The sequence below is a fragment of the Heterocephalus glaber genome, unplaced genomic scaffold, assembly GCF_053883595.1.
Source record: "Heterocephalus glaber isolate CG9 unplaced genomic scaffold, H.glaber_assembly_v1.0 deba00001720, whole genome shotgun sequence".
Taxonomy (NCBI): Eukaryota; Metazoa; Chordata; class Mammalia; order Rodentia; family Bathyergidae; genus Heterocephalus; species Heterocephalus glaber.
Window position 1 is genome coordinate 4304578 of NW_028258433.1, and position 26443 is coordinate 4331020.

The window sequence follows — 26443 nt, forward strand, 5'->3', positions numbered from 1 at the left end:
TCTGCCAGATCCCCGTAGCACTATTTAAATCCCTGCATTCTGTCTACCACAGTTCATCAATAGTCATGAGTGGTCGAGAGCTGTCCACTTGATGGAAATCTCTAGATATAGAATTCTTTCATCCCTGCTTTTGTCTCTCTGAATGATGTCTGGGTTTGGCAACAATGTGTATAACATTACATTTATCAGCACAAATATGATTAAGGAACTTCAGAAGATAATAGGTGTGTCAAATAAGTATCAGTCTGATTTAGACTATTTTGTGGCCTGATTTGTCCGAAACTAAGCAGATGTTGTAGATATTCTATTATATGACTTCACAAAATAATAGCCCAAAAGAGAATGAGAAGTGTTTTGAACTGGGGAATACATGACAGTGGGGTGGGGTGTTATTGCAAATATCTAAGAAGTGAATAAAAGCAAAGTCTTGTATTTCTATAACCCAGCAGCTCCAAACTACTCATGCAGTATTTTGAGGTTTTACACCTTGGACAAGGTAGGCATCTTAGTGGCATATAAGTATATTTTCCTGAAATCTTACTCTTGCTCCACACACTTGTGAGGATAGTTACACCCTGCTTCTTCCAGAGTTCCAGAGATAAAGTGTTAATCTGTTTTTAACAAGATCAATTCACCTAGTCAGTATGGTAGGGGGCATACCTATTTGAGCTTGAGTTTTTTTATATTTTTAGATAAGTTTATGTAATGTCTGGGGAGGGCTGGATGCCATGCCATGCCACTGCTGTGCTGGAACATGCAACTACCAGCCAGGAAAAGAACTAAAGAAGCAGAGTTTAAAATAAAAGCAGACAATTTATTTGAAGACTGAGAAAGGGGAAGGGAGAGAGAGAGAAAGATCATGTGAGCTACTCTGGACAAGTCGGAAGTATTAGAAAGGGAAATATTTGTGGATTTCTTATCTCTGCAGCTCCTTCACTTGGTTTTCTTCATTCCGTGTAGGCTCCTGGAATCTGATTGGCTCCATGGCTGTCTTTGGTCCTCCCTTGGATTTCTTCTGACCATATGACCTTTCCTGTTGTTTGGTGGAGGCTAGGATTATGGGTGAGGGGATTAGGACAAGTAGTTTGGGTTTAAGGGTTAAGTAAAGGGGTTTATGTTAATCAGGCTACGGGACCTTCCTGAGTTTACTTCCTTTGCCTTTATCTTTCTGATTGCTTGAGCCTAATCTGCAGAGGCAGAGGCCTAGTAAACCACCTCCAGCCAGTCCTTAGTAAGACTCTCCGTTAACTTTTCAAGCTTAATCCTATATTAAAAAATCCTATATTCAAGCTCCGTCCTATAGTTTCCCTACCTACAGGGCTCCTGTCCCTACACTTCGTTCTTTTCTTTGACTACATACATACTAAGTGGATAAAATCTGCCAACTATCACTTTATGTAAATAAATATAGAGTACCATTTCAGCCCGAGGCGTGGCTCAATGATAAAGAGTATTTGCCTAATAGGAGTGAGACCCTGGATTCAATCCCAGCACAGCCAAAAAAAAACAAGCAAACAAGGAAACCTCCTCACATCATTTCTTTTGGTTCCCCACAACACTTGTAAAATAAAGATGAAATATCACTATTATTCCCTTTTGGCAGTTGTGGAAACAGGATTCCCAAGGAGATTAAAGATCTTGGTCATTATAATGGAGCTAGTAAATTAAAGCTCAGTCTTTTAAAAAATTTTAATGCATGTTTATTATTAATTGATACATAGTAATTGTACATACAGGGTACAGTGTGCTGTTTCAATACTTGTATACAATGTGTAGTGATTGCATCAGAATAACTGACACATCCATCACCACAAATTTTAAGAACTCAGTTTTAAAAACATATTTCTGCCCCTCAGAGACAGCATGCACCAAAACTATCCCTACACTGCCACCTATTTACCTGCAGTTGACACTGGACAAGTTGTATAACTTCAACTCAGTTTTCTCATTTGTAAAATAAATAATACTTATCTGAAAAATGAGTACATCAAACTAAATTAGATAATATGTGTGAAGCTAATATCCATCAACTTTTTTTTCAACAAGCCACTAGAGAAGAGACCAGAGAAGAGTTCCTTTGATCATGTGATTATTTATACCCCAACCAGTACTTTTCTCCGAACATTCTCAGACTGTTATGAGAAACCTTAAATTGGGTATAACCCAAGATGTGTGATTAAACTATTTTGTTTATTTCTGATTCTACTCACTTCCACTTGTTCAATAATTCAGCAAATAATACTGAATATCTACCTGTTGCCATGCTCTATAAATAATAGAATCATATTGTTCAACATCTTGCTCATTTCTTTCCAAAGCATATGTTACAAATTTTTTTAGTTCAATTAAAATATTAGCTTAAGCCTGGGGTTTAGCCCAGCAGCACACCGCCTCCCTAGCAATCTCAAGGTCCTGTGTTTAATCCTCAATACCAAAAATAAATAAATGAATAAGTGTGTCTTCAACTTTATTTGAAGTATCTCTCCCTTCCAGAGGTGGGAACTAATTTGGGCCAGGGATTTAGCTCAGTGGTGCCCCCACCTGCCTCTCAAGGGAAGGTCCTGAGTTCCATCCCAGGTACCAAAAAAAAAAAAAAAATGTGTATATATATATATATATATAAAATAACGATATATAAGATAACAATTTTAAGCCTATATATTACAATATATAATACATATTGGCTTAAAATTGTTATCTTTTCAAGTTTGGACCTTTTGTAATCAAGAGAGAGACTGGCCCTCTCAAGGGAAAAAGAAATGACACTATTCCTTTAAGAAAAGCATCATCACTGGAACTAACTATTGAAAAGTCAGCTACTAAATAAGTGTATCTTCTTATGAGCACCAGCATAGCTCAATACCTGTCACTATTTTATGATGATTGTTTTTGTATTTGAAGGTTCAGTAATGTTATCAGAGCCCATACCCGCCTAGAATCAAGATACAGCAATAGCTCTGGAGGATCATATGATGAGGATAAAAGTAAGTATCCATGGGAAAAAAAAAAGTAAGTATCCATGGACTGTGTCTTTCAGACAGAATGCAGATAGATGGAGAATGGAAAATGAATACTTCGATTATTCTTAACCTGATTACTAAAAAGGTCCCATAAATATCAAGTGATCATTTAATTCAACTATGCAGTTGAACATATAGTCACTATCTTATAAAAATAAAAGCCAGAGTGGACGGATCAGAATTTAAAAAATTCAAACTGCTCTCCAGTCCCATATTTTCATATTCTTGGCATCTTTCCCTGGTGATACAGAGTTGGGGAAAGGCTAGTAAGAAAGCATCCCATTAGAAAATAATTGTTGCATTTGAGCTTTTTAGACTACCTTGAGCATGGATTGAAGCTTGAAACCTTGTGAGTGTGCTCACCCAGGATGGGATCTGATTCACAGTGAATCTCTGGTTTAGACCTAAGTGTAGAAAACCAGATTTAGGCCACCTTAATCCTCCTTAGCATATTTTTGCTGAATGGATATACCTGAGCATATCACTGAAACTAAGAATAGTATATCTTCTCCTAACAGGAATCTCAAAATTTTAAAAATTCTTTAGTAGTCATCTCTTTTTTGCTCTCCTTTAAAGTTTTATTAAAGTGTAGTCAATTACTTAGGGGTTCATTTTGCAATTAACTGATCCTGAGCAGCCATCCAAGAAGCTAATTCGCTGAAATTGAGTAATTTACTGAGAGTTAGAACTAAGATGAGTCAATAGTGCTCCTGCTTACATTTTTTTCTGTGCTAAAATAGTTGTGAGCAATCTTCATGGCATAGAAAAGTTATGGTGAACCTTTCAGAGACTGAGTGCCCAAACTGCAACCCAGAACCCACTTATTTATTGCAAAGTATGAACACTGCAATTAAACCTGAATACTGAGGGTTTACTTTAGAAAAAAAACTTATATATTAACATCTTTTGCCTTAAAAGAAAAACACAATGACACATACGCCATACGTTAGGTTTGCCACCACTGGCACAGAATGATGCTGGCGAGTTAGAAAGACCAGTAGTCTTTCTAAGACCAGTGACTGTGTAGCAACCTTCTGGTCAGTAACAAACCCATCAACAATGGAGGCCATTACACACACTGTCAATGTGTGGTAGGCTATACCATCAAGGATTGTGGAAATCACTTTGATATTCACACATGACCACCCAAAGACGCATTTCTCAGAATGAATCCCTGTTGTGAAGCAACGTGTAACTGTACCTCTTGCTGCCTTTCAGAAATGCAATCAAGAAAAACTATATATGAAGAGAAACTGTCTAAAGTTAATGTAATATACCTCCCTCTTCATATGTTAAAGCTGTCTCAGGATTAAGCCAGCTTGTCTGAAATCATACGCCTGAGTGATATCACATGGCCCCCAGTGGAAGTGCTTGTCTTGAATGCCAAGGGCCTATATTGAGAGCACTACAGGAAGTAACTCGAGGGCAAGGATTTAGCTCAGTGGTGCCGCTGCCTGCCTCAAAAGTGCAATGTCCCGAGTTTGATCCCCGGTACCAAAAAAAAAAAGGAAACTTGTCCTTATGCTTACCTGAAATATATTGTTGATGAAGTCCGTTCACTCATCAAATATTTATTGATTCCCTACTACATGCCAGACACTATTGTAAGTGCAAGGGAAATGCCAAGGAACAAAGTAAAAAAGAAAGTCCTCACTCTGCAGGACTGTACATTAGAATGAGGGGAGCAGACACTTGAGAGAGGAAATCTGAGGCAGGTAAAGGGTACAGAGTGAGTGGGTGGGAGTAGAATTAATCCACTGTTATGAGGTGGTATTTGGGCAGAGCAATGAAAAAAGTCAAGCAGCTGTGTGAGGAGCCTTACAGCCATACGGGACCGTCGGTGTGAAGGTCCTAAGGCTGGACAGGGGCCATAGAACAGCAAGAAAACTAGGATGACTGGGGTAGAAAATCTTGCAAAGTCATAAGGTCACAATGTGGATTTTAGGTTTCATTCTCACTGTAAAGGGGAGCCACTGGAAAGTGGTGAGCAGTCACCAGAGAGATGTGACCACAGTTGTTTTAAAATACTTGCTCAGGCAGGGAGACAGTTGGGACCATTGCAGGAGAGGAGGGTGGCCTAGACTCAAGAGGAGCTGTGGAGCTGGAGAAAGTGGCCACAGCTGGATATGTTTTGAAGGCACAAACACTCAGAATTTGTTCATAATAATTAACTTTATTTCCCCTCAGTAAAGTAGGGATAATAGTAGGTACCTATATTTGGACTATTAATAAATGCATGCATTGAACAGTACCTGACATAGCAAGCACTCTATTAGTTCCTAATGTTATTTTTAGTATTTACTACTATTTTCATAATAATTGTAAGTTGGATTGGGATGTGACAGGGAAGTGAGGGGTGACTCTAAGACTGTCACCCGAGCAAACTGGAAATAAGGCATTTTAATAAGATGGAGAAGATTACAAGAGGAGGTTTGCATGGTGATGGGAAATTCACATAACATTTTCTTTTTATCTGTATTTTTCTTTGATCTATAATGAATAACTATAAATGAGTTACACAAGTAATAGCTAATCAAGTAATTACCTAATGAAGTAATTTTAAGCCACTTGATCATGTAATTTACATTCACCAAATTGAGCAATTAAAAAGGTTTTTTTATAAGCATACATTTATAATATTCTTTCCAAAAACATCAAGGAGGGAAAATAAGAATCTCCTCCAGAAAATAAACCATGGCTGTTTTTCTCACCCAACAGATGACCCAATCTCTCCCTACACGGGCTGGTTGTTGACTATTACAGAGACCAAACAGCCACAGCCCTTGCCAATGCCCTGTACTGGAGGATGCTGGGCACCCCTGGTTGACTATCTGCCAGAGACCATCACACCTCGGGGTCCTCTCCACAGGTAAGCAGCATGTACAGGTGGGGGAAGTGACAGCTTAGCTTTCACTGGACTTCTGTATGACAAAAGGAAATCCTATTCTAGGTCTTGCCAAATGAAATGACTTAAGTCAGTGGAACCATGTCTGACTCAAGTAGCAGCACAGTGTCCAGCACATTAGCAGTTTGGTCAAATGTCAACCAATGTGCAAAGCTGTCTTCTGTCCCTTTGAATTTTTGTTTGATGTAATCTTCATGTGGGTGTGCATTCTGTGATGGTTTTTAGATGGTACATAGCTTGAAGAAAGAGACTTGTCTTCAGTTACCTTCATCCCTCAGCAATTGGTGTCTTGTGACCAGTCGGCTCTCTATTAAGTTATGAGCTTAACTGACGTTTCCTCTTACGGTCTCACTCTGTGCTATGTCAGAAGTTAAACTCTGCTTCTCTGGATAAGTCTTAACATAATTCTTCAGTAAGCCTTAACGGTTGTATTTAGTGGTGACTTGATCATCTAGTAATGTGTTCCTGTCCTCATCAGAAGTTGCATTAGTTTTATACTCTCATTGGTTAGGTGCAATATTGCTGTGATCTTTATGACGGAGATGGTGGTGGATCACAGTGTAAGAGAAGACTGGGCTCTGCATCTCCCCTTGTTACTTCATGCTGTCTTCTTAGGTAAGACCAGATCTAAGCAGAATTTGATCCAACAAAAGCAGCAACATAGAGTTAATCCATCATTTCTTTTTACATTGCTATCATTAGTCTCCTCCATTATTCATTGCCCTTTTGTAATCTCTGCTCTACAGAATTTCATTTGATCAGTCATTGTTTGAAATCATCACATTTCTATAATATTAGTGCTACATCTCTAAATATATCCAAGTTAAATTGGGCTTTTTTGAGGGTCTTTGACTGAAGAAATGAATTTAAAGCCCTGAGACATGGTCAGTGCAGAAAGCAGTATGGAGCACAGCACTGGGTTTCAGATACTCAAGCTGTAGAGCAAACATGGAAAGAGGAGCCAGCTGGAAGACCAGTCAGAGTGAGGCAAGTACAATGACGATCTTCAGTAACTAGGAGATCCAGGGAGAGAATATCACAGGACAGTGGAATGTGAACCACATCAAATGCTGTGGAGAGGTCAAGAAAAGTCAATCTATCAGCATTTTATGAGAACACTTTATTTAAGAAATAAAGCACTTCACTTTTCCTGAGCCCAGCCTCTTTATGTTGGTAACCCAAACAATAACAAAGAAAACTAAACATCCTTTTAACATGTTCCTCCTGAGTATCTTGGAATCTTTATCATCCATGGAATCTAACTCAGTTTAACATTTGTTTATACTCAGAGATTCCACTGTTTTGTTCCAGGTTTGGACCATTACCGGCCTGAAGTCTTTGAACACAGCAAAAAGTTGCTTCTTCACCTCCTGATTGCCCTGTCTTGCAATAGCAGCTTTCATGCCATTGCCTCCGTACTCTTGCAGACCCGGGAAATGAGTGAAGCTAAGACGCTAACTGTCCAGCCCGCTTATCAACCAGAATATCTGTATACAGGTAACAAGAGAAGAACCAGCAGGCAACCTGCGACAGAGTCACAAATGGGAAGATGACTGGGGGTGTCAGTGGAACCCAAGTTAATGTCTCTTGTGCTTTCCAAAGGATAAAATTATAGCACAGTAAATATCATTCCAATTTTAGTATATGTGCTGCCAAAGCGAACAGATAGCACGGTAAATATGCACCATTCCACTTGATATGAACTTGCTTCTAAAGAGCCTTCTCCACCATTGAATGTTTTCAAATATATTTTCCTTATTATAATTATTGTCCTATTAGTGCATTGAGATTAAAATGTTTGCTGGTGAAGAGTATCAGTCTAGCGCACTGCAGGATGAGAGAGCAAGAAACGGTGATTCAGTCTCCTCTGCCTTTGAGTCGGTCATAGTCACGGTGCCAGATCGTCACTATGTGTCTTCAGTTCCCCGAAGGAATTTTCACTTTATTGAATGATCAACTGTTTTTCTGCAAGGCATCATTTAATGGGACCCTATTAAAAAACAGAATTTTAAGACCAAAATTTCTTCTTAGGAATGAGAACAGAAGGCATTAGATAAGTCAAAGAAACTACTCTGCCATGTCAAGCTATAGAAAGTGGCCACCAGATTTTCACCATAGAAGTCATTGGTTTAGCTACTCACATAAATTTTCTTAAAAGGGTTGGTCGTGTGACTTTCATTTAGAATGATAATGTTTAAAATATCTATTTTTTCCTTTTTTAATTTTTTATTTTAAGACAGGATCATACTAAGTCACTAAGTTGTCCAGACGAGGCTTAAAATTATGATCCTACTGCCTCAGCCTCCCAGAGTGCTAGGATTGCAGGCGTGCACTACCACACCCAGCTAATATTTGAAATATCTTAAAGTGATGATGAATATTACCAATTCACAGGGTGACTTTTACATAATCATCTTACATATTACATTAGCACTAGAGATAATACAGCATTTCACAGGTCACGGGTACTTTATTATATTGAAAAGAATGTGCCTTTTATTTATTATTTCTTTTCAGCACTGTCTTGTCTTCTAACAGAGGTTAACTTTTTGGGGGGAAACAAGTATGAAGGCATCCTTAACTCTGACATATAAAGCCTACTGACCTCAGTTTAAGCTCTTTATTTTGAGCCACGCTACACTTAACTGAAAATAACAATCAGTGGTCTTTGAGAAATACAAAACTCTCTTTATAATAGGTAATGACTTTGAAGAGTTCTAGTTGTTTCAACTCCTGAGAATATGGGTATAGACTAGGCTGAGAAAATTGGAATGTCTGTAAAGTTGTGTATCTCTGAGTGTATAAGTTTTGCACTTATTATACCACTGGTGTAGTATAAAATTATTTATATTAGAGATTTACCAAAAAAATGTACACAGTATCCATATGCAAGACAAGAAATAGATAGCTAAAATGCACAGGAATAGATTTACAGATGATGGAAAATGTCCCCTCTTTATAAACAATTATTGAACTTTTGGTTTCAACTATAGATGTTTTAAAATGCACACTAAAAACCTGTGTAATGAAGATGATTATCCTCACATTATAATAGGAAACTAAGGTACAAAGAATTATAAAGACTCTGAAATTACACTGTAAGCAGCAGAGAAGCTATTCCAGCCCAGGGCTCCTCACTCCTAATTTGACACATCTGTCAGACACACCAGAACTATGTATGTGCTTTTTATGATTACTAAAAAGAAAAGAGATGGTCGCCTGCATACGTTTTCAAACCCATAGCATAGTCAAAGATGTAGAATGTTAAGAAAATACACTATGTAGTGAAAAAATCATAGTATTTGCTTATACCATATTTCTTTGAATATCATTCAGTATAATTAAAATATGTTAACATGGGGCTGGGCATATCACTCAGTGATAAGAGAGCTCCCAGAACAAGCTCGATGTTCAATTCATGTATGTGAGTGATATATTATGTTTTACATATATATGTTACATGTTTATGTCTTATATATATGCATGTAATTTGTATGTATATACATACATAATAATTAAGCTTCTAGGCACATTTATCCCAAAACATCAAATATAACTTACTCATCAGTCATTAAGTAACTGGTGTCTTCAAAATGAGTACTCTAATCCCCAAGAATAATTGGCTAACAGCAGTTAGTGGTTGACCTATTATAGTTGAACTATGTCTTGGCCTGGCCTATGTATGCGTAAAACACACAGCTATCCCTTTTTTATGAAAGCATCAACTAAAACCCAAGAGTAGAAAACAGCAGCCACACACTTTCTCAGATACTGGTTTACCCTGCAGTACGACTGATTCCATAAGCAAAGAAAACCTATCAATCTTGTTTAATCATTACAATAGCCTAAGTCTAGTGCTTTCCCTTAAAATTTTGTGTTCACCTCTAGGCCACATTAAGCACACTGACAAGCACCCTGCCTAGCACATCCCATCTTAACCTTCTCCACACAGGTGGCTTTGACTTCTTGAGAGAGGACCAGTCCTCCCCAGTGCCAGACTCGGGGCTGAGCTCCAGTTCCACCTCCTCCAGTATCAGCCTGGGAGGCAGCAGTGGGAACCTCCCGCAGATGACCCAGGAGGTAGAAGATGTGGACACAGCCGCTGAGACAGATGAGAAGGCCAACAAGCTCATTGAGTTTCTAACAACCAGGTAATGAAGATCAGAAGTCATGATGTTGTTTTTAGGCTGAGCTTTTGAAAAGCCAACACTTTGAGCCACACAGATGCCAAAGTGATCCTGCAGTTCTAGCAGAGTCCTGTTTTCTCTTCTAAGTTGGAACTGCTGGAGGTCTGTGTAAAAGGCAGGCACTGGTAGACATTGTCTGAGATCCCATTGATGTGGTGGTTGATGGTCAGGGAGATTCTGGGTATAACAGTGATGTAACAAATGGAGGCAGGAGACAGTAGCATCCTGCCATGAGCTTGACTTTCTTCATCTATTAGAGCTGCCAGGATCTGGGATTTCTGAGACTTGGCAAAGAGCTTCACTCTGGAAAACAAAGATATTAGCCACAGTCAACACAGGAGCAGCTGCTAAGGGGAGCATTTTCTGTTTATCTGGTTCAAAGAGCCATTTGTAATTGAGTTACAAACTAGAAACCGTGGGAAGCTTGATGGACGTGCCTCTATGGAAAGCAATATAAAACTAATCATACCTCAAAATCAAGGAAAACTACAAGCACTCCTGTCTTTTCAAGTCTTCTAGTTCTCCTAATTAACTATTTCACTGTTAAGACTTCAGAATTTTTAGCACCCTGAGGACCATTATTTGTAAAAGGCATGCTTACCTGGAAGTGTGCTTTCCTTTCTCAGTGAGTTAAGTCCTGGAAATTTAGTCTGTATACATGTTATACAATATCTTGCATGATTTTTCTTCCTTAACTAGTGCATCACTGAATGCAAACAGTGTAAAGGAGCATTTTCTTTCCTTGATCAATAATTCAGGTTATTCTGTAGAACTCCCAGCTGCATGTGGCATTTAACATGCAGGAAGCTTAGGAAGAGAGCTGACAGTGCCTGCATGCAGGGTGTGTGCACAGACAGGGTACTTTGGAGTCCTGGATGTTTGTAGAAAAGATAAGTGTTGTCACTACTGACCATCTCATACCACATGTTGGGCAAGGTTATTCTCAGGAATTCTCTCACCTGGCTGCCTCTCCATCTTACTATTAAAAGCCAAGTAGATAACAAAAGTGGTGTTTTCAGTTTCATTCTGTGGTATTTGGTAACTTAATGATGTGATCCTGATAAGATCCTTATGTCTACAAATATTAAGGTGTGAGTAGTGAGTCTGTGTCTAAACTTATATATCATTTTATTTAACAAAGAAAATATAGCACCTCCAATATTCCAAGCACTGATCTGGTGAAAAAGGAAATTTTTAATCTGTAAATAAATTTAATTTGAAATAGAAAAAAGTTTGTCTCCACAAATTGGCTATATGTATTTTGAGTATGCTCTAAATTTTTAAAAGACTGAAATATAGCCCCTAGTTAAAATTTACAATATATACATTATATCCTCAGAGTCAGAACTTCATATTTGGCTTTTAAAATGCAACACCACAACTATATTTTTGACATTTACTGTGTTTTGTTTAAGGGCATTTGGTCCACTTTGGTGCCATGAAGACATCACACCCAAAAATCAAAATTCGAAGAGTGCTGAACAACTGACTAATTTTCTCCGTCATGTTGTATCTGTATTTAAAGATTCCAAGTCAGGTATTTTATCCTATTTGTCTTATCCTTTTTCAGCATTTTTTTAATGATGCTTACTCCATTATGATAAGACATCTTATAATGTGGTCCTAACACTAAATATCTATGATATAAGTGTATTCATAGGAGAGTTTTGAAGCTTATTTCAAATACTGCCAAACTGAATGATAATGAATGCCATCTGTATTTGCATTGTGCTACCAATTAATTTCCCCACCTTGCTTGTTCTACTTGCTTTTACTTTATTATAATTAAATTGTAACCATAATATTAATTATATCTGAAGAAACTGCTAAAGCAGAAGATCACAAATTTAAGACCAGCCTGGAAAACTTAGCAAATCCCTGTCTCAAAAATTTAAAACAAAAAACCCCCCAAAAAACAACAATAAAAAGAGTTGGGGATGTAGTTCAGTGCAGAGGTCCTGGGTTCAATCCCTAGATAGATAATCTCAATGAGACATAAATCTTACTGCCCATCATCAGTGTCAACAAAGAAAAATGGTCAGCCTGTTTAAGTGGATGGTTAAAATGGTCCTACTTGTTTTAAAAAAGAAATAGAACTGGGGATTACAAATGTAGTTCAAGGCCAGGGATTTAGCTCAGTGGTTCTGCCACCTGCCTCACAAGTGCAAGCATCTGAGTTCAATCCCCGGTACCAAAAAAAAAAAAAAAAAAAAAAAGAAATGTAGCTCATTGGTAAAGTGATTGCCTAATATGTTAGGCCCTAGATTCAATCCTCAGAATCTCAAAAAAAATTTTGATGAAATAGTTTTGTCTTTAAAAAACCATTTGCTATCAAGTTAGGCATGGCAGCAAACAACTGTAATTTCAGCACTCTGGGACCCTGAGACAGGAGAATTGCCAAGTTCAAAGCCAGCCTGGGCAACTTAGTAAGACTCTATCTCAAAAATTAAAAAGGGCTGGGAATGTAGCTCAGTGTGAAGACCCTGAGTTCAGTCCCAGTACTCCTCCCCTCTCCAAAAAAAAGAAAAAGCTTACTAACAGTTCCTGTACAAGTGACCATTAAATATTCTGAACATAGATGGATTCCTGTGTAGACTACAGTAGCATCATAATATTTAAATATTTGCCAGCAGTTGAATTCCTTTCAGATCCAACTTGGCCTGGCTGATTTATGTGCAAAATTTAAGTTCTTTACCTCAACATAATGTAAAAACTTGTCTCCACCTTTTTTCTCTCACCAGTCTGGCAATATTAAACCTGGCTCTCTGGCTTTCCCAGCTGCTCTGATGGCTAACATATTTCCATTTGAAATATTCTGAATTAGCCATGTCTCTTTGCATTTTCAGAGGATGCCTACTAAAATCCAACAAATACGATAAACTGAAATGGGAGAACTTCCCCTGTGAGTTCCTTTGAAATATTAAGACCTCAAAAGTCACTTAATTTAACACACCCAGATGAGGAAACTTAGCATTTGTATGTGAGCCATTAATTTGTCTAAAACCTTTGATGTATGAAGATAATAAAAATAAGAAAATATATGAATTCCTTATATTGAACCCTCAGTCCATTCATATAGGGAATTGGAAAAGGGACATTACCAGAACCCCTGCAGTGGGTTCTGGTCTCCTGTGAGCCATGACAGCACAAGGTGAGTTAGAGAATAAAGACAGAAAACAAGACAGAGAAAAGACGGTTTGGGGCCTGATCAGTGCTGCTCTAGATACCAAAAACAAAGGCACTCCAAGCTTACCATTATTTATTGGGTTCCAAGAGAGTATCAGATGACTCAGAGGGTGACAGTGATCCTATGACGAGGATCTTATGCTGATAAGGATCTTAGGTCTATGAGTAGCTTATGTTGATTAGGACAGTAAGATGAGCAAAAGTGTTCAGTGTGGCTATTAGGCAGGTGACTTTCTACAAGATGCTTAGGGACCCTGTAGCATGAGGCTTTGCCACCCACTGGCTCAAGGCTCTTCTGGGCCCTCTCCATTCAGCATATAGGTGGACGAAGAGAGTGAGGGGAAGAGAACTCAGGATGAGCTGATAGGCTTTGCTAAATGGGGCATCCAGTACTCCCTCCTGCATTCCACTGGCACTTGGCCACACCTAACTGCAAGGAAGACTGGAAAATAGGGATTCACTATATGGCCAGTAAGAAAAAGAAACCTTTTTCTTTTATCCTAAAGGATATTGTCATAGCAACAGTGGGGTTCTGCAGTCCCTGCAAGTACAATTCTTGCCTACAGGTTCATTATGATTTTAAATAAGATTTTGCTTATTACCAGGTGACCTAATTCCCTCATATAAAATGAGTTTGTGGTAAAATTTAAAGTCACAAACATACGCAAAGAAAAACGATTTATTTGCAAGTTATAAACTGCCTAAAATGGTTTAATCCTAAGTTTCTCATCCTGAATATATGCAAGTCCTTTTTTTGGCCCATCTGTTAGCGCTACAGGGACGTTTTCTGATGTAGTCTACTTGTCCCTTGGGTGTGATGGCCAAACCATAGATGGAAAGGTGTAAAAAGATTCTGTTTAAGAAGGAAGACAGAAAAGTAAAATAATAAATACATTTATGAGCAAATGTTCTATATCACACACTGTACTAGGCACTTTATAAGTCATTTCATTCTTACAGTTCTGTGAGATAGATCCTGTTGTTCAAAAGTTAAAGAGAAGGAAACAGGATCTTAGACAAGTTTCTTTTTCAGAGTTACAAAACCCCTAATTCAAAACCAGAAACTTCTTGCTCCAAAGTTTCTGCCTCTTTCGACTACACTGTACCTCCCCAATATTTATCCAAAATTTGTATTATTTTAAAATGGTTGATTTTTTTTTTTTTCAGACAGAATCTTGCTATGTTTTCCAGGCTGGCCTGAGACTCCTGGGCCTAAGCAATCCTGCTGCCTTAGCCTCCTAAGAATCTAGAACTACAGATTCACTCCATTCTACCTGTTTTCAAATGTTTTATTTTTAAATAAGTACCACCTCTGGGTAGTTCTATGCTATGAGGCTGTTATTTTAAATGTATAGGTGACTTTGATGCCCCAGTTTGCAGCTCAGACACTGACCTTTCCTGTGTGGCTATTATGGCCCCAGGTTTCCATCTGGAACAACATTTGAGTGAAGTTGCACTGCAGACAGCCCTTGCAAGCTCTTCAAGGCACTATGCAGGTCGGTCCTTCCAGATATTCCGGGCTCTCAAGCAACCGCTATCAGCACATGCCTTGTCTGACCTCCTGTCAAGATTGGTAGAGGTTATTGGAGAACATGGAGATGAGATTCAGGTATGAAAGGAAGACCACTGAGCTCACAAAGGCTGTGCGCTCACATTTCAAAGATGAGGCATTGACATCTTTCTTTGAGTCTTCTTTTTCTCACCAATTATTTCATCCATTTGAATAATGTATTTTAAAAATTTCTAGAAGTTGATTTATACATTTCTGAAAATCATTCCAGGGAACATTGTTCTAAAATTCAGTGATACTATTTTATTTTATAAAACAAAAAACTGAAGATTCTTTAGAGGCTTGTTTTGTTGTTAGTGTTGTTGTTGTTGTTGTTGGGGGCAGTGGTTTTATTTGGCATGTGAAGAGTGGGAGTGGGATATCTTGTATTGTTTGTGGGGTTTTACCACCCACCAACCATGACAGTATACAAACACTCCACCCAAAGTTAAGATCTCCATTGAGCAGGGCATGAGCAAAAAATAGAGTGAACATTTAAATTTACATTTTTTTTTTTTTTAGCTTTCCAACAGTCTTTTTTTATTTAACTAGAAATCACTCTTTAATTTAATTAAATCAGCAGGAGTTTTTCAGCGCAAGATTTAACATCTTAATGACCACCAAGGCCTGGGCTCTGGGGCTTGTTCTGCCTCTCCCATTCCTTAAAGGGGTTTAGAGGGAAAGACATCATTAACAGAGACCAAGTCAGATGGCTGCAGGCCCTCCTTTCCCAGGCATTGGACAAGCTGCTCAATTCTTGTCCGGAGCAGGAAAGAGCCAATTCCTTAGAAATATCTGACAAAGAATTTGGCATTACATCATAAGATCTCTCTTAACAGTTCAAATTTATCAACAGTAGTGGTCCAAATTTACTTGCTTCTAAGTTTTCATCTTTCAAACCTCTGGTGAAATTTTAATGATATCACTCCCTGTGCAGAAATGAATCAACCCAGTGCAAAGGAAAATCCCTCAAACTGGAATAGCTTCAACTTCCTCTGGAAAGAGGAAACAAGATTTTCTTGCTCCTCATTCACCCAAGAGATGAACACATGTCCCCCCAAGTTCAAAACGTTACTTCTGACCTTGGAATGTACACACAGGCAGATTTGGATGGGCTCATTTAAATTCTCTCAAAAAGGGTAGCTGGAACTACTAAGCAGGCAGCCTTCTTTGGAAATTGCTTAAAATGAACTCTTGGGAACCATCCATGATCATATACAAAGGTGCTAAATTCCCAACGACTTCTGCTATTCCAGTTCACGAGGTACGCTCAGAAGAGGCGCTGGAATCGGCACCAAGAGCAGGAGCAGCAGCCCCACGAGGTAGAACCTCTATAACTCGAGGCTTGTCAATGATACGAGCTGTCCGGTTTCCTTTTTCCACAATGCCGACAATCCATGCTTGGTGACCCTCACCGTACTTGGAAGATTTGATTTCGGAACAAAAGCGGGCAGACGAATCAGTAACCCCCCAGGGGTTTCAGCTGAGGTTCCCTGAAGGAGTCCAAACCGCCCACTGGCCTTGCTGATAGCAGCCATCTTGGCAATGATTGGCAGATTATGAATGACAAATGACACCTCATTTCTCTGTTGTTTTGCGAGGTTCTGAGAGTGTCCTAAAATGCCAAAACCTGTGATATCTGTAGCCGCATGGGCATTGAATGTGTGCATCAGTCCTGCAGCAGTTGTAGCCATGTTGAACATAGCCTCCTGATAGGCCAGTTCTACTTCTTCTCTGGAGACCACCATGTTTATCTTATCCCACCTCTCAGGATTATCCAGCCACTGGTGGGCATTGACTGCAACCTGAGTTCCTAAGGGTTTGGTTAACACAAGTACATCCCCTTCGACTGCACTGTCAGGCATTATGGATTCATTTGGCTGACATACCACAGTGGCAACTCCACCGATGATAATCCAAGGGTTGACCACGGTTTGCCCACCTGTGACTGCAGTTCCTCCCTCCTCAGCAGCATCCCGGAAACCTTTGATCATGAGTGGTGTTACCTTTTCTCGCTCCTCCTCATTCATATTCTGGCTGACACTGAGTCACATTAACATGTTGTCACATTCCACGATGCCCATGGCGTCGAGGTCACTCAGCACGTTGGCACAAGCTATCGGCCCCATCGTGTACGGATCTTAGAAGAAATCTGTGGTCTGCACCAGCGAAAGGCCTCCGTGTCTCAGGGGGATGACGCCCGAGTCCATCCCGATGCTCAGGGATGGTGAGGCCGGGCTGGGGCCCGCCCCGGGGGGCAGGCCAGCTTCCTGGGCCGCCTCCTCTTGGCCCCTCACCAGGGGCTGCGGGTCTGGCGGCGTTAGTCCCGCCAGGAGTTTGAGCTGCGTCTCCTGGGGGACTTTGTAGCCTCAGCCTTTCACGCCGGAGAAGCCCGTCAGCGGCCAGCTCGGGCTGAGGCGAGAGGAGAGCGAGGGACTCTCTGGTTTTCTACTCGTTAATCTGAAGTAACAGCCATCTATTACCGAAGAGCTTCTTCAAGACTCGCTGGATACCACATAAGGTCCTAAATTTACATTTTTAAAATTACAATAAGAGACACATTGCCATTATCTCCCTCAAAATAATATCCTTACTTCAAACACACTTATCCCATCTTTCTCGTCACTTCTCTGAAGTTCTGGAAGTCTTCTTTCATACGTGTCTTTTTAGGGTGTGATTTTTTTTTTAAATGGTGAGTGCCGCCCCTAAGTGCCAGCCAATGGAAAGGCAGCTCATAAAAATGTTACATTGTGTCCTCATCTACTTTATGCACCACATCTGGCACATTGTAACTTCTGGCACTTCCCCAAAGACAGAGTGACCATGATAGGTAAATGTTTTGAATCAGTTCAGGACCTTGAAGCAGCCAGAACAGCTTATCTAATGACACTCACAAAAAAGGATTTCAGAACTGTTTCAGAAAATGTGTTCTCTTTGAGGGGGAGTATTTCCAGGGAGATTATTGTCTCCTTTATAATAATTTTTTAAAATTTAAACATTCATTATATTGTTCATTCACATCCAATACTTGATCAAAGCACTACCCTTCCCTGTATAGTCAACCTTTAGTGGACTAAAAAGAGTTGAAGACAGAATGGAGACAGTAGCTGCACAGGAAGACCCTGTAGGTGATTTGGGAAGCCAAGCAAATTCAAAAATAAGGGCATTGCAAGCTTTGTGGCTCCCACCAAGCCCTTTTTCCCGTCAAACATGTTCCTGAGCCACAAGAAGCCTGCACACTGATAGGTTCTACCTTTTTCTCCTCTTTCTGGCCATCAAAGTGCTGATAAAGTGCCACTGAGGCACAGCTCTTCACATGCCTCATCTTGTGATCTCTGCTTTAAGACTTTGTTGCTCTGCATTTGAGTTGCCCACCTTTTTCCTCAGCAGGATGCCATGCTTAACTCCCTATTGAAGCTATCAGGTCTAGGGAAATAATTCTTGTGATTCCACATCTGGCTAATTCCTAAGGTGTCTGAATTTCTAAGTGGCCCTTAAAATTTGTTTTTACAATTCCTAAATTAAAGCAATAACAGCTGTCAAGTTTTCAGAGATATTAACAGTATTGGAATAAAGTTTGCATGGATTAAATATGTATTCAGGAAGAAGCAGCACAAAATGTTATCTTTGCACATTTCACAGGGTTATGTAATGGAAGCACTTCTGACCTTGGAAGCTGCTGTGGACAACTTGTCTGACTGCCTGAAGAACAGTGATCTCTTAACTGTATTATCTCGGTGAGTAAATTAGATTTAATTCACTCAGTACTTGGGAGATGCTAGAATTTGGTCAGAGTACAAAGCACAAATCTAGTTTTTAAGGTATATTTTAGACCTAAAAAGCACTGCATGAAATTTTCTCACATTTTTTAAAAGGCAATTATTACATATATATTATATATTTTAAAATATCAATGAGATAGACACCAAATTCTGTGTCCAAATGACAGAAACATTAATGATTTTTCACTCTTTTTTAGGACTTTGAGTACTTTTTAAAAGATTTTATGTAATAATTATCCTATTTATTACATTGGTAAACAGAAACTAAAACTAAAGATTATTTTTAAATGAATATATACAAAACAGTTGAAATAAATGTTAACTTTACTTAAAGAAATTCCGACCTTAGTAGCTTTTTGCTGTTGTTGTTGTTGTTGTTGTTGTTGTTGCTCCTGCCACTATTTAATAACCCATTTAAAATTACTCATGATTCCATCTTTCTAATTGAGTTCATATTTCTTGAAATTGAGTCAGTAAAGCTTAAAAGGCCCATCCTTTTGGGCCTTGTTTTTTTTGTTTTTTTGGGTTTTTTTTTTTATTAAATTCTTTTATTGGTATATTGCAGGTATACAATACATTTACATTTATCATTGGATGCTTGTACCTGTACATGATGTATCTGGTTCTTATTTTTTCCCCATTACCTGTGCTCCCTTCACCCCTCCACCCTTCCCTATTTACATACTTCGTTTCCATTTTTTTTTTTCTTTTCTCATAATTTTTCCTCTCCATTCTTTCCTTTCCCCATCTCCTCCCACCACCCCTACCCCTTTGGACCTTTTCCTATTTCAAAGTATCAATTATTAGTTATTAATCCTTTTAATCCTTATTTACGTTCTCAGTTTCTCACACTAGAGAAACTATTTGGTATTTACACATGTGTGTCCTATTTATTTCACTTAAGAGTATGGCCTCAATATGCATCCATTTAGTTATAAATGACTCTAGTTTCTCATACTTTATGGCTGAATAGTACTCCATCTTATTAAAAAACCACATCTTCTTTATCCAGTTTCCATTTGATGGGCACTTGGGCTGTTTCCAAGCTTTAGCTATTACAAACTGTTGGGCCTTGTTTTAAGTTGAACATTTTTCTCTGGAAAGAAGAAATTTTGATGTGATCACTAACATCATACATGTTTATCTATTTGAATCTATAGATTTATCTAAATCAGTAAAAATTTAACAAGAATGTTGATACTTATCTTTTTAGCATGAGTAGCTTTAGAAATCATTGAGCAGATTTAGAAATCATTTTTCGTAAATTTTATTTGAAAAAAGTCTGTGATGTATTTACTTTTTCTTTTTCTGTTGAACTTATTTACTTTTATATCCAGCTCTTCATCACCAGATTTAAGCTCTAGTACTAAATTAACAGCAAGCAGAAAAAGCACAGGGCAACTCAATGTGAACCCTGGAGCTACCAGTGGCAATACCACCACAGCAGAGCGGAGTCGCCATCAAAGAAGCTTTTCTGTGCCGAAGAAGTTTGGTGTTGTTGACCGATCTTCTGATCCGCCTCGAAGTGCTACCTTGGACAGAATTCAGGCTTGTACCCAGCAAGGCCTCTCCTCCAAAACCAGAAGTTCCTCCTCCTTGAAGGACAGTCTCACAGATCCATCCCACATAAACCATCCAACCAATCTATTAGCCACCATCTTCTGGGTCACAGTGGCCTTGATGGAGTCTGACTTTGAGTTTGAGTACTTAATGGCCTTAAGGCTGTTGAGTCGACTGCTGGCACATATGCCACTGGATAAAGCTGAGAACCGAGAGAAACTTGAGAAACTCCAGGCACAGCTCAAGTGGGCTGACTTCTCTGGGTTGCAGCAGCTGCTGCTGAAGGGATTCACATCCCTCACCACCACTGACCTTACCCTGCAGCTTTTCAGCTTGCTGACACCAGTGTCCAAAGTATCCATGGTGGATTCATCCCAAGCTATTGGTAAGGCCAACATCATTCATTCTTACAGTTCTAGTGGTATCTGTGTTCATCTTTAAGGTAAAAAGATAATGTGGATTTACTGTTTCTAACAATTCTGCTTAGAAATGGATCTTTGGGGATAATCTTTTCTTTTAAATTCTACATAATGGGGCAAAGGGTGTAGCTTAGTGCAGAGCACTTGCTAACCATGCATGGAGCCGTGGGTTCCATCCCAACCCCCTCCCCAAATTTAGACTAAGTCTTTATTTGTATTCTAGAAGTTATATCAAGATAATATCATAAAATGGGCAGAAATTATATATAAGTCAAACTGTGTATAATCACACCTGTGATTACAGGTGTGCACTCTGGGAGCCTGGGGTAGGAGGATCACAAGTTTGAGCCTAACCTGGACAACTTAGTAACTTGGCAACATTCTGTCTCAAAATGAAAAATGAAGACTGGGAATGAATATAGCTCAATGTGATGGCCTTGCATTGAATCGCCAGTATTTGTCCCCCACACACACTGCAAGATACTAGTTTTTTAAGCCTTCCAGATAATATTGCAGATGCTGTTAGTTAATCCCATTGTTCTTATATAGTTATTTTCCCTTTTTTTCTTAATTCTCAAATTTTTAATTTTTCTTTGCTTTTCTTTTCCTCCTGAAAAGTGTGTTAGTTTCCTATTGTTTTGAATTAAACCAAATCAACACACTAGTTTTTTTTTTTTTTTTTTTTTGGTACTGGGGATCAAACTCAGGACCTTGTGCTTGTGAGGCAGACAGCAGAATCACTGAGCTAAATCCACACCAGAATTTTAATACCATGACAAGTCACCCAGAATTCATTTCATGGGCTAGAATTTAGCTCAAAGATACTAATTCATTACTCATAATCTTAAAGAGTCTTTTCGATTTGTAACTAAGATTTAAATTACTTGGCTAATGTCCTCTCACATCAATTTTTCTTAAAATACACTTTTTGATAAAAATTTCAAACTAGTGGCTCAACTCAGTTCAGTCTATACCAATAAAATCTGTGCTACTCATCCTTATTCACAAAGCATACCAAGATGATCACTGTATGTTAGCATTACAAAACTACGTAAGTGCCTCCTTTATAACTAGTGGTGTTGTAGTTATATATTTTCATGGGTTTTGTTTTAGATCATATTTAAGCTACATCAGAAATGTTTTTACATCCCATCAGAATAAAATCTATAACGTGCTTTCCCATTGTTACCAGTTAAAACATTCCACATTCAGCTGTCTCCATTGTGTCTTCTCTAATCCAGGATTTCCACTGAATGTCTTGTGTCTCCTGCCCCAGCTGATCCAGCATTTTGAAAACCCAAATCAGTTCTGTAAGGATGTAGCTGAAAGGATTGCTCAGGTATGGAGTATGTTTCTACATTCAGACAAGTCCACTTGGGCCTTTGGGAAGGCCCAGAAGGCAATGATTTTCTCAGAAACTTATATACTAGTAATGTACGTTTCTGTGTGGCTGATGCACATCGTCTTCTTTCCTTTCATTATGAAGAAGAACAAGTGCTGTTGGGCATGGTGGCATATACCTGTAATCCAGTTACTTAGGAGGGTGAGGTAGAATATCAAGTTCAAGTTCAAGCTGGGCAACTTAGCAAGACTGTATAAAATAAAATTTAAGAGGGCAGGGGGAGGTTAGGAATGTAGCTCAATAGTAGAGCCCTTTGAAGGGGATTTAGCTCAGTGGTTCCACCACCTGCCTCACAAGCCCAAGGTCCTGAGTTCAATCCCCAGTACAAAAAAAAAAAAAAAAAGAGCACTTGGTAGCATGTGTGAGGCCCAGGGTTCAATCCCTGACACAGCAAAAGTAAGGAAGGAGGAAGGGAAGCCAGCAGGGAGGGGGGAGGGACACAGAAACAAATCAAAATAAAGTGTGAAGATTGTATTAGCTAATTAGTAAGCTAAACATTTCTGTAGCCACCCAAAACTGTATCAATCTATTTTCCAGACAGTCAGGATTTATAGCAAAATTGCTAACATGTCTTCCTAGTCATTGAATGCTTTATCCATAATTGGTTTTCTTATCTTCAAAGGTTTGTTTGGAAGAGAAAAACCCTAAACTTTCAAATCTTGCGCATGTTATGACACTTTATAAAACACACAGCTACACGAGGGACTGTGCTACATGGGTCAATGTGGTCTGCCGATACCTTCATGAAGCCTATGCTGATATTACCTTGAACATGGTTACTTACCTGGCAGAGGTGAGCTGGTAAACTAAGGATAACATCTGTTATAGCTTCCATGGTTAAAATATCTATATAGAACTGATAATACACACTCACTTTCTCTATACTGATGCCTAATATATTATCATAGATGCTAATGGAATCATTTTAAATCCTCACAACAAACCAGTGATATACATACTGTTACAATAAAGAATCTGAGGCTTGTGGCTGGGGATTTAGCTCAGTGGCACTGTGTCAGCCTCACAAGCACAAGGTCCTAAATATAAAAAAAAAAGAATCTGAGGCTTGATCAGGTGCAGTAATTTTCCCCAAGTTTATGGTGACAGAACTAGCATCTGAACCTTGATCTTCTTGCTGTCACTTCTACTTACTATATTCACACCTGTCAGAGTATGGTGGAAATGAGAAAATTTTATCCTAATTGCTCTGAGTGTTCAAATTTTATTTAAGGAGTTACTCATTGGCTTGGTTTAATGGTTGTTTCCTCTGAACTAATTAACAGTGTACATTCTGAAATAAAATGTTTTATCATTGCCTTTTATGTTGGTACAACCAAATGGGAGTTTTGTCATGATACAAATGCGTCTCTAGCACTTTCATCACAAACCCCTGCTCTGACTTCTTTGTCCATTGGTGCTATAAATATATAGGATTCTGTAGGGCAAATGATGAAATGTATTCCATTTACCACCTCCAGTCTCAACAAATTTAATACACAAGATCATGAAATCTATGAGGAAAATGGGTAATTTGTTTTAGCATTTTCAGTGTTTCTTTTCCTTCCAGAATATACATTAATACCTCTTGCCAGGGACTTTTCCAAAGAGAAAAAGGAAATCTGTCCTAATTTTCCTTTTAGTTATGTCACCAGTCCAGGTTCTAGATAGGTTATAAAATCAACCCTTTCTCGAAGGTTCCACAAGATGGAAACTATGTATATACAAGATGGTGCATTCTCCATGCAGCAGCCCTTAGAGAGGATTCTGGAAGAGTTTTACTTGAAATATGGATCAGGAACATATGGACTGTATTCGGACTACTTTTGGCCCAGAATTCATTTGTTCTTTCCATCTCTTGTTGCCTCAGATTTTAGACACTCTGCCCCTATGCTACCTCTGATAATCACCTGGTCACACTTGTCCATGCAAGCAGGATACACATAGTTCACCACACAAGAAGTTTTGGGAGAACTGGCGTAAACACCCTGCTTTACAAGGGCAGATTATAAGTGATGTTTGCTTTAAAAGAAGGTGAAATTTGAGATGACAGCAGGAGGCAATATTTGTTTGAAACTCTAACCATAAAAGTTGCAAAAATGTCAATGGGATGTAGTATATACATATAGTGAAATATTAGCCTGTAGGAAAAAAAATTTACCTATATGCTGCTCTGTAGATGAGCCTTAAGGATATTGTGCTAAGTGAAATAAGCATAATAAGCCAGACACAGAAGGACAAATATCATATGATCCCACTTGTATAAGGTACATAGTTTAGACAAATTTATAAAGACAGGAAGTATAAGAGCCTTTGCTAGGAGCCAGGGGTAGCTGGCAATAGAGAGTTATTTTGTAGTTACTAAATTTCAGTTTAGAACAATGAACATGTTCTGAAAATAGCTGTGATACTTGCACAGCAATGTGAATGTACTTAGTGCCACTGAATGGTTAAAGTGGTAAACTTTTCACCAGGTATATTTTGCCACAATAAAAATGAAAAATGAGTTACTTAAATTTGTTCTACTCAGTTCTTATCACAAAATTGTGGCCAGAAAATATACTACTAACTTACCCAACTTCCCACCATATATGATATATATTAACTTCTGTTTCAGTTACTCATAAGTACTTTCCAGTTTGGCCATGCACGTTTATATAATTTTATGTAGCTGTGGGCTGATTTATGTTGAATCTGCTCTGTTCACTTAATGTTAACTTTTTTTGTGTATTTCCATGTGTTAACATAACTCACAGAGTCATGTTTTTCAGGTAATACTTGTTATATAGACATTTTATCAAATGATTATTGATTTTTATCAAAATCAGTTTTTCAGATAACATCAAATGATCCAATTTTCCAACATGTAACTATGCAAAGAACATGACTGTGTGTCCTCCTCCAAGTTCTTATACATTTGAAAGATTGGTCTTCACAAAGAATTTACTCATTTACAATACTACAATGTATAGATATTTTTGTTTTCCAATATCCCCACTAAATTTTATCATTCCATTTATTCTTTTGTTTACAAATACTTTTTATAAATACTTTTAGATTATTTTTCTTATGTATTTCCTTTCCAGTGAAAACACTCATCTTTACAAACAATAAATTTAAGTAATTGTGGGCCGGGGATTTAGCTCTGTGGTTCCATTGCCTGGCCTGCAAACGAAAGGACCCGAGTTCGAGCCCCGATACCAAAAAAAAAAAAATTTAAGTAATTGTTTCTTTTCTCATGTGTTCATTGCTCAGTTATTTCCTTTGGCCCCTTTTGATGCAGAAATTTAGCATTTACATGGGTCATTTCTCTCCACTCTTTAAACAATAAACTTTTATCATGATTCCTATTGTATTTATTTTCTTTCAGATAGTATCATTGATTTTGCAGTACATGTTCATAATAGAAAACTTGGAAAGTACAGAACATTTTTTAAAAAGGAAAAAAATCATACAAACTATATTATTTAGAAACATTATTAACATTTTATCTCTTCTCGATGTTATTTCTGTAAACACAATTCACATCAATATTGTCATTATCTTTTATATAAACTATTGTGATAGTTTGTCTTCTACTTAATATTATTTAATACCCTTTACCATATTTTAAAATGTCAGTTTATTAACTATATACTATTTCACCAAGTAATTTACTGATAATTTATGTATCCATTTCCCTAGTGTTCAACATTTAAGTTACTTACAGTGTTTTATCATTTAGGATTTTTTTTCCATATAAATAATGCCATGAGAAAATCTCACACATTAATCTTACAGGTTATCTCTGGTTTTGGAAACATTGCTAAAAGTGGTTGCTATTTCAAAAAATATGATTTAGTGCTCTTGTGCTCAACTGCCAAATCATCCAATTTATATTTCCACCAAAGTTTTAAGAATGCCCTTTCTCTTTTCTCCTTACTGAATATTATCAGTTGTTAATCTTCACCAATTTGATAACTGACAAATTGTATCTTTTTAGTTTGTAATTTTTGATACTCTCTGATGCTTTTTAATATTTATTTTCTCATGCTTATTTGTGTATATTTGCTATTTATGTCTTTATAACACCCCTTTGAGAATATCTTCATTTCTTCAGTAGTTATGGTTTTATTTGCCCGCCTAAGGAAATGTGCTTGATAAAGGTGTTGGGAACCTGGGTGCTTCTATATGAAAGCCTTGTGTAGAGCTGACTGCCCTGCACTTTGCCTCTTGCAGTTGCTGGAGAAAGGTCTCCCCAGTATGCAGCAGCCCCTCTTGCAAGTGATCTACAGTCTACTCAGCTACATGGACCTTTCTGTTGTTCCTGTCAAGCAATTTAATACGGAAGTTCTGAAGACCATTGAAAAATACGTGCAAGTGAGTCTTTGCATTGCTTCACTGCTCAGCCCATTGTCGTTCCAGAAGGGCTGCGGCTTGCCTACAGCTTATATGTG

The 26443-nt window shown here is 38.2% G+C and overlaps 1 protein-coding gene and 1 pseudogene across 9 annotated transcripts in view; one reads left to right on the forward strand and one right to left on the reverse strand.

Moving 5' to 3' along the window:
- Positions 1-26443, forward strand: part of Fry (FRY microtubule binding protein) — a 475943-nt gene that overhangs the window by 387950 nt on the left and 61550 nt on the right. For all 9 annotated transcript variants that reach the window (XM_087199565.1, XM_087199561.1, XM_087199560.1 and 6 more), the window contains 12 exons: positions 2902-2984; positions 5739-5889; positions 6437-6540; positions 7237-7422; positions 9878-10076; positions 11528-11649; positions 14720-14907; positions 18490-18584; positions 19967-20574; positions 21850-21947; positions 22633-22803; positions 26226-26366. In XM_087199565.1, the coding sequence (XP_087055691.1) occupies positions 2902-2984; positions 5739-5889; positions 6437-6540; positions 7237-7422; positions 9878-10076; positions 11528-11649; positions 14720-14907; positions 18490-18584; positions 19967-20574; positions 21850-21947; positions 22633-22803; positions 26226-26366 (2146 nt within the window). The remainder of the gene's footprint in view (positions 1-2901; positions 2985-5738; positions 5890-6436; positions 6541-7236; positions 7423-9877; positions 10077-11527; positions 11650-14719; positions 14908-18489; positions 18585-19966; positions 20575-21849; positions 21948-22632; positions 22804-26225; positions 26367-26443) is intronic.
- On the reverse strand, positions 15683-17072 carry LOC101699135 (selenide, water dikinase 2-like; annotated as a pseudogene).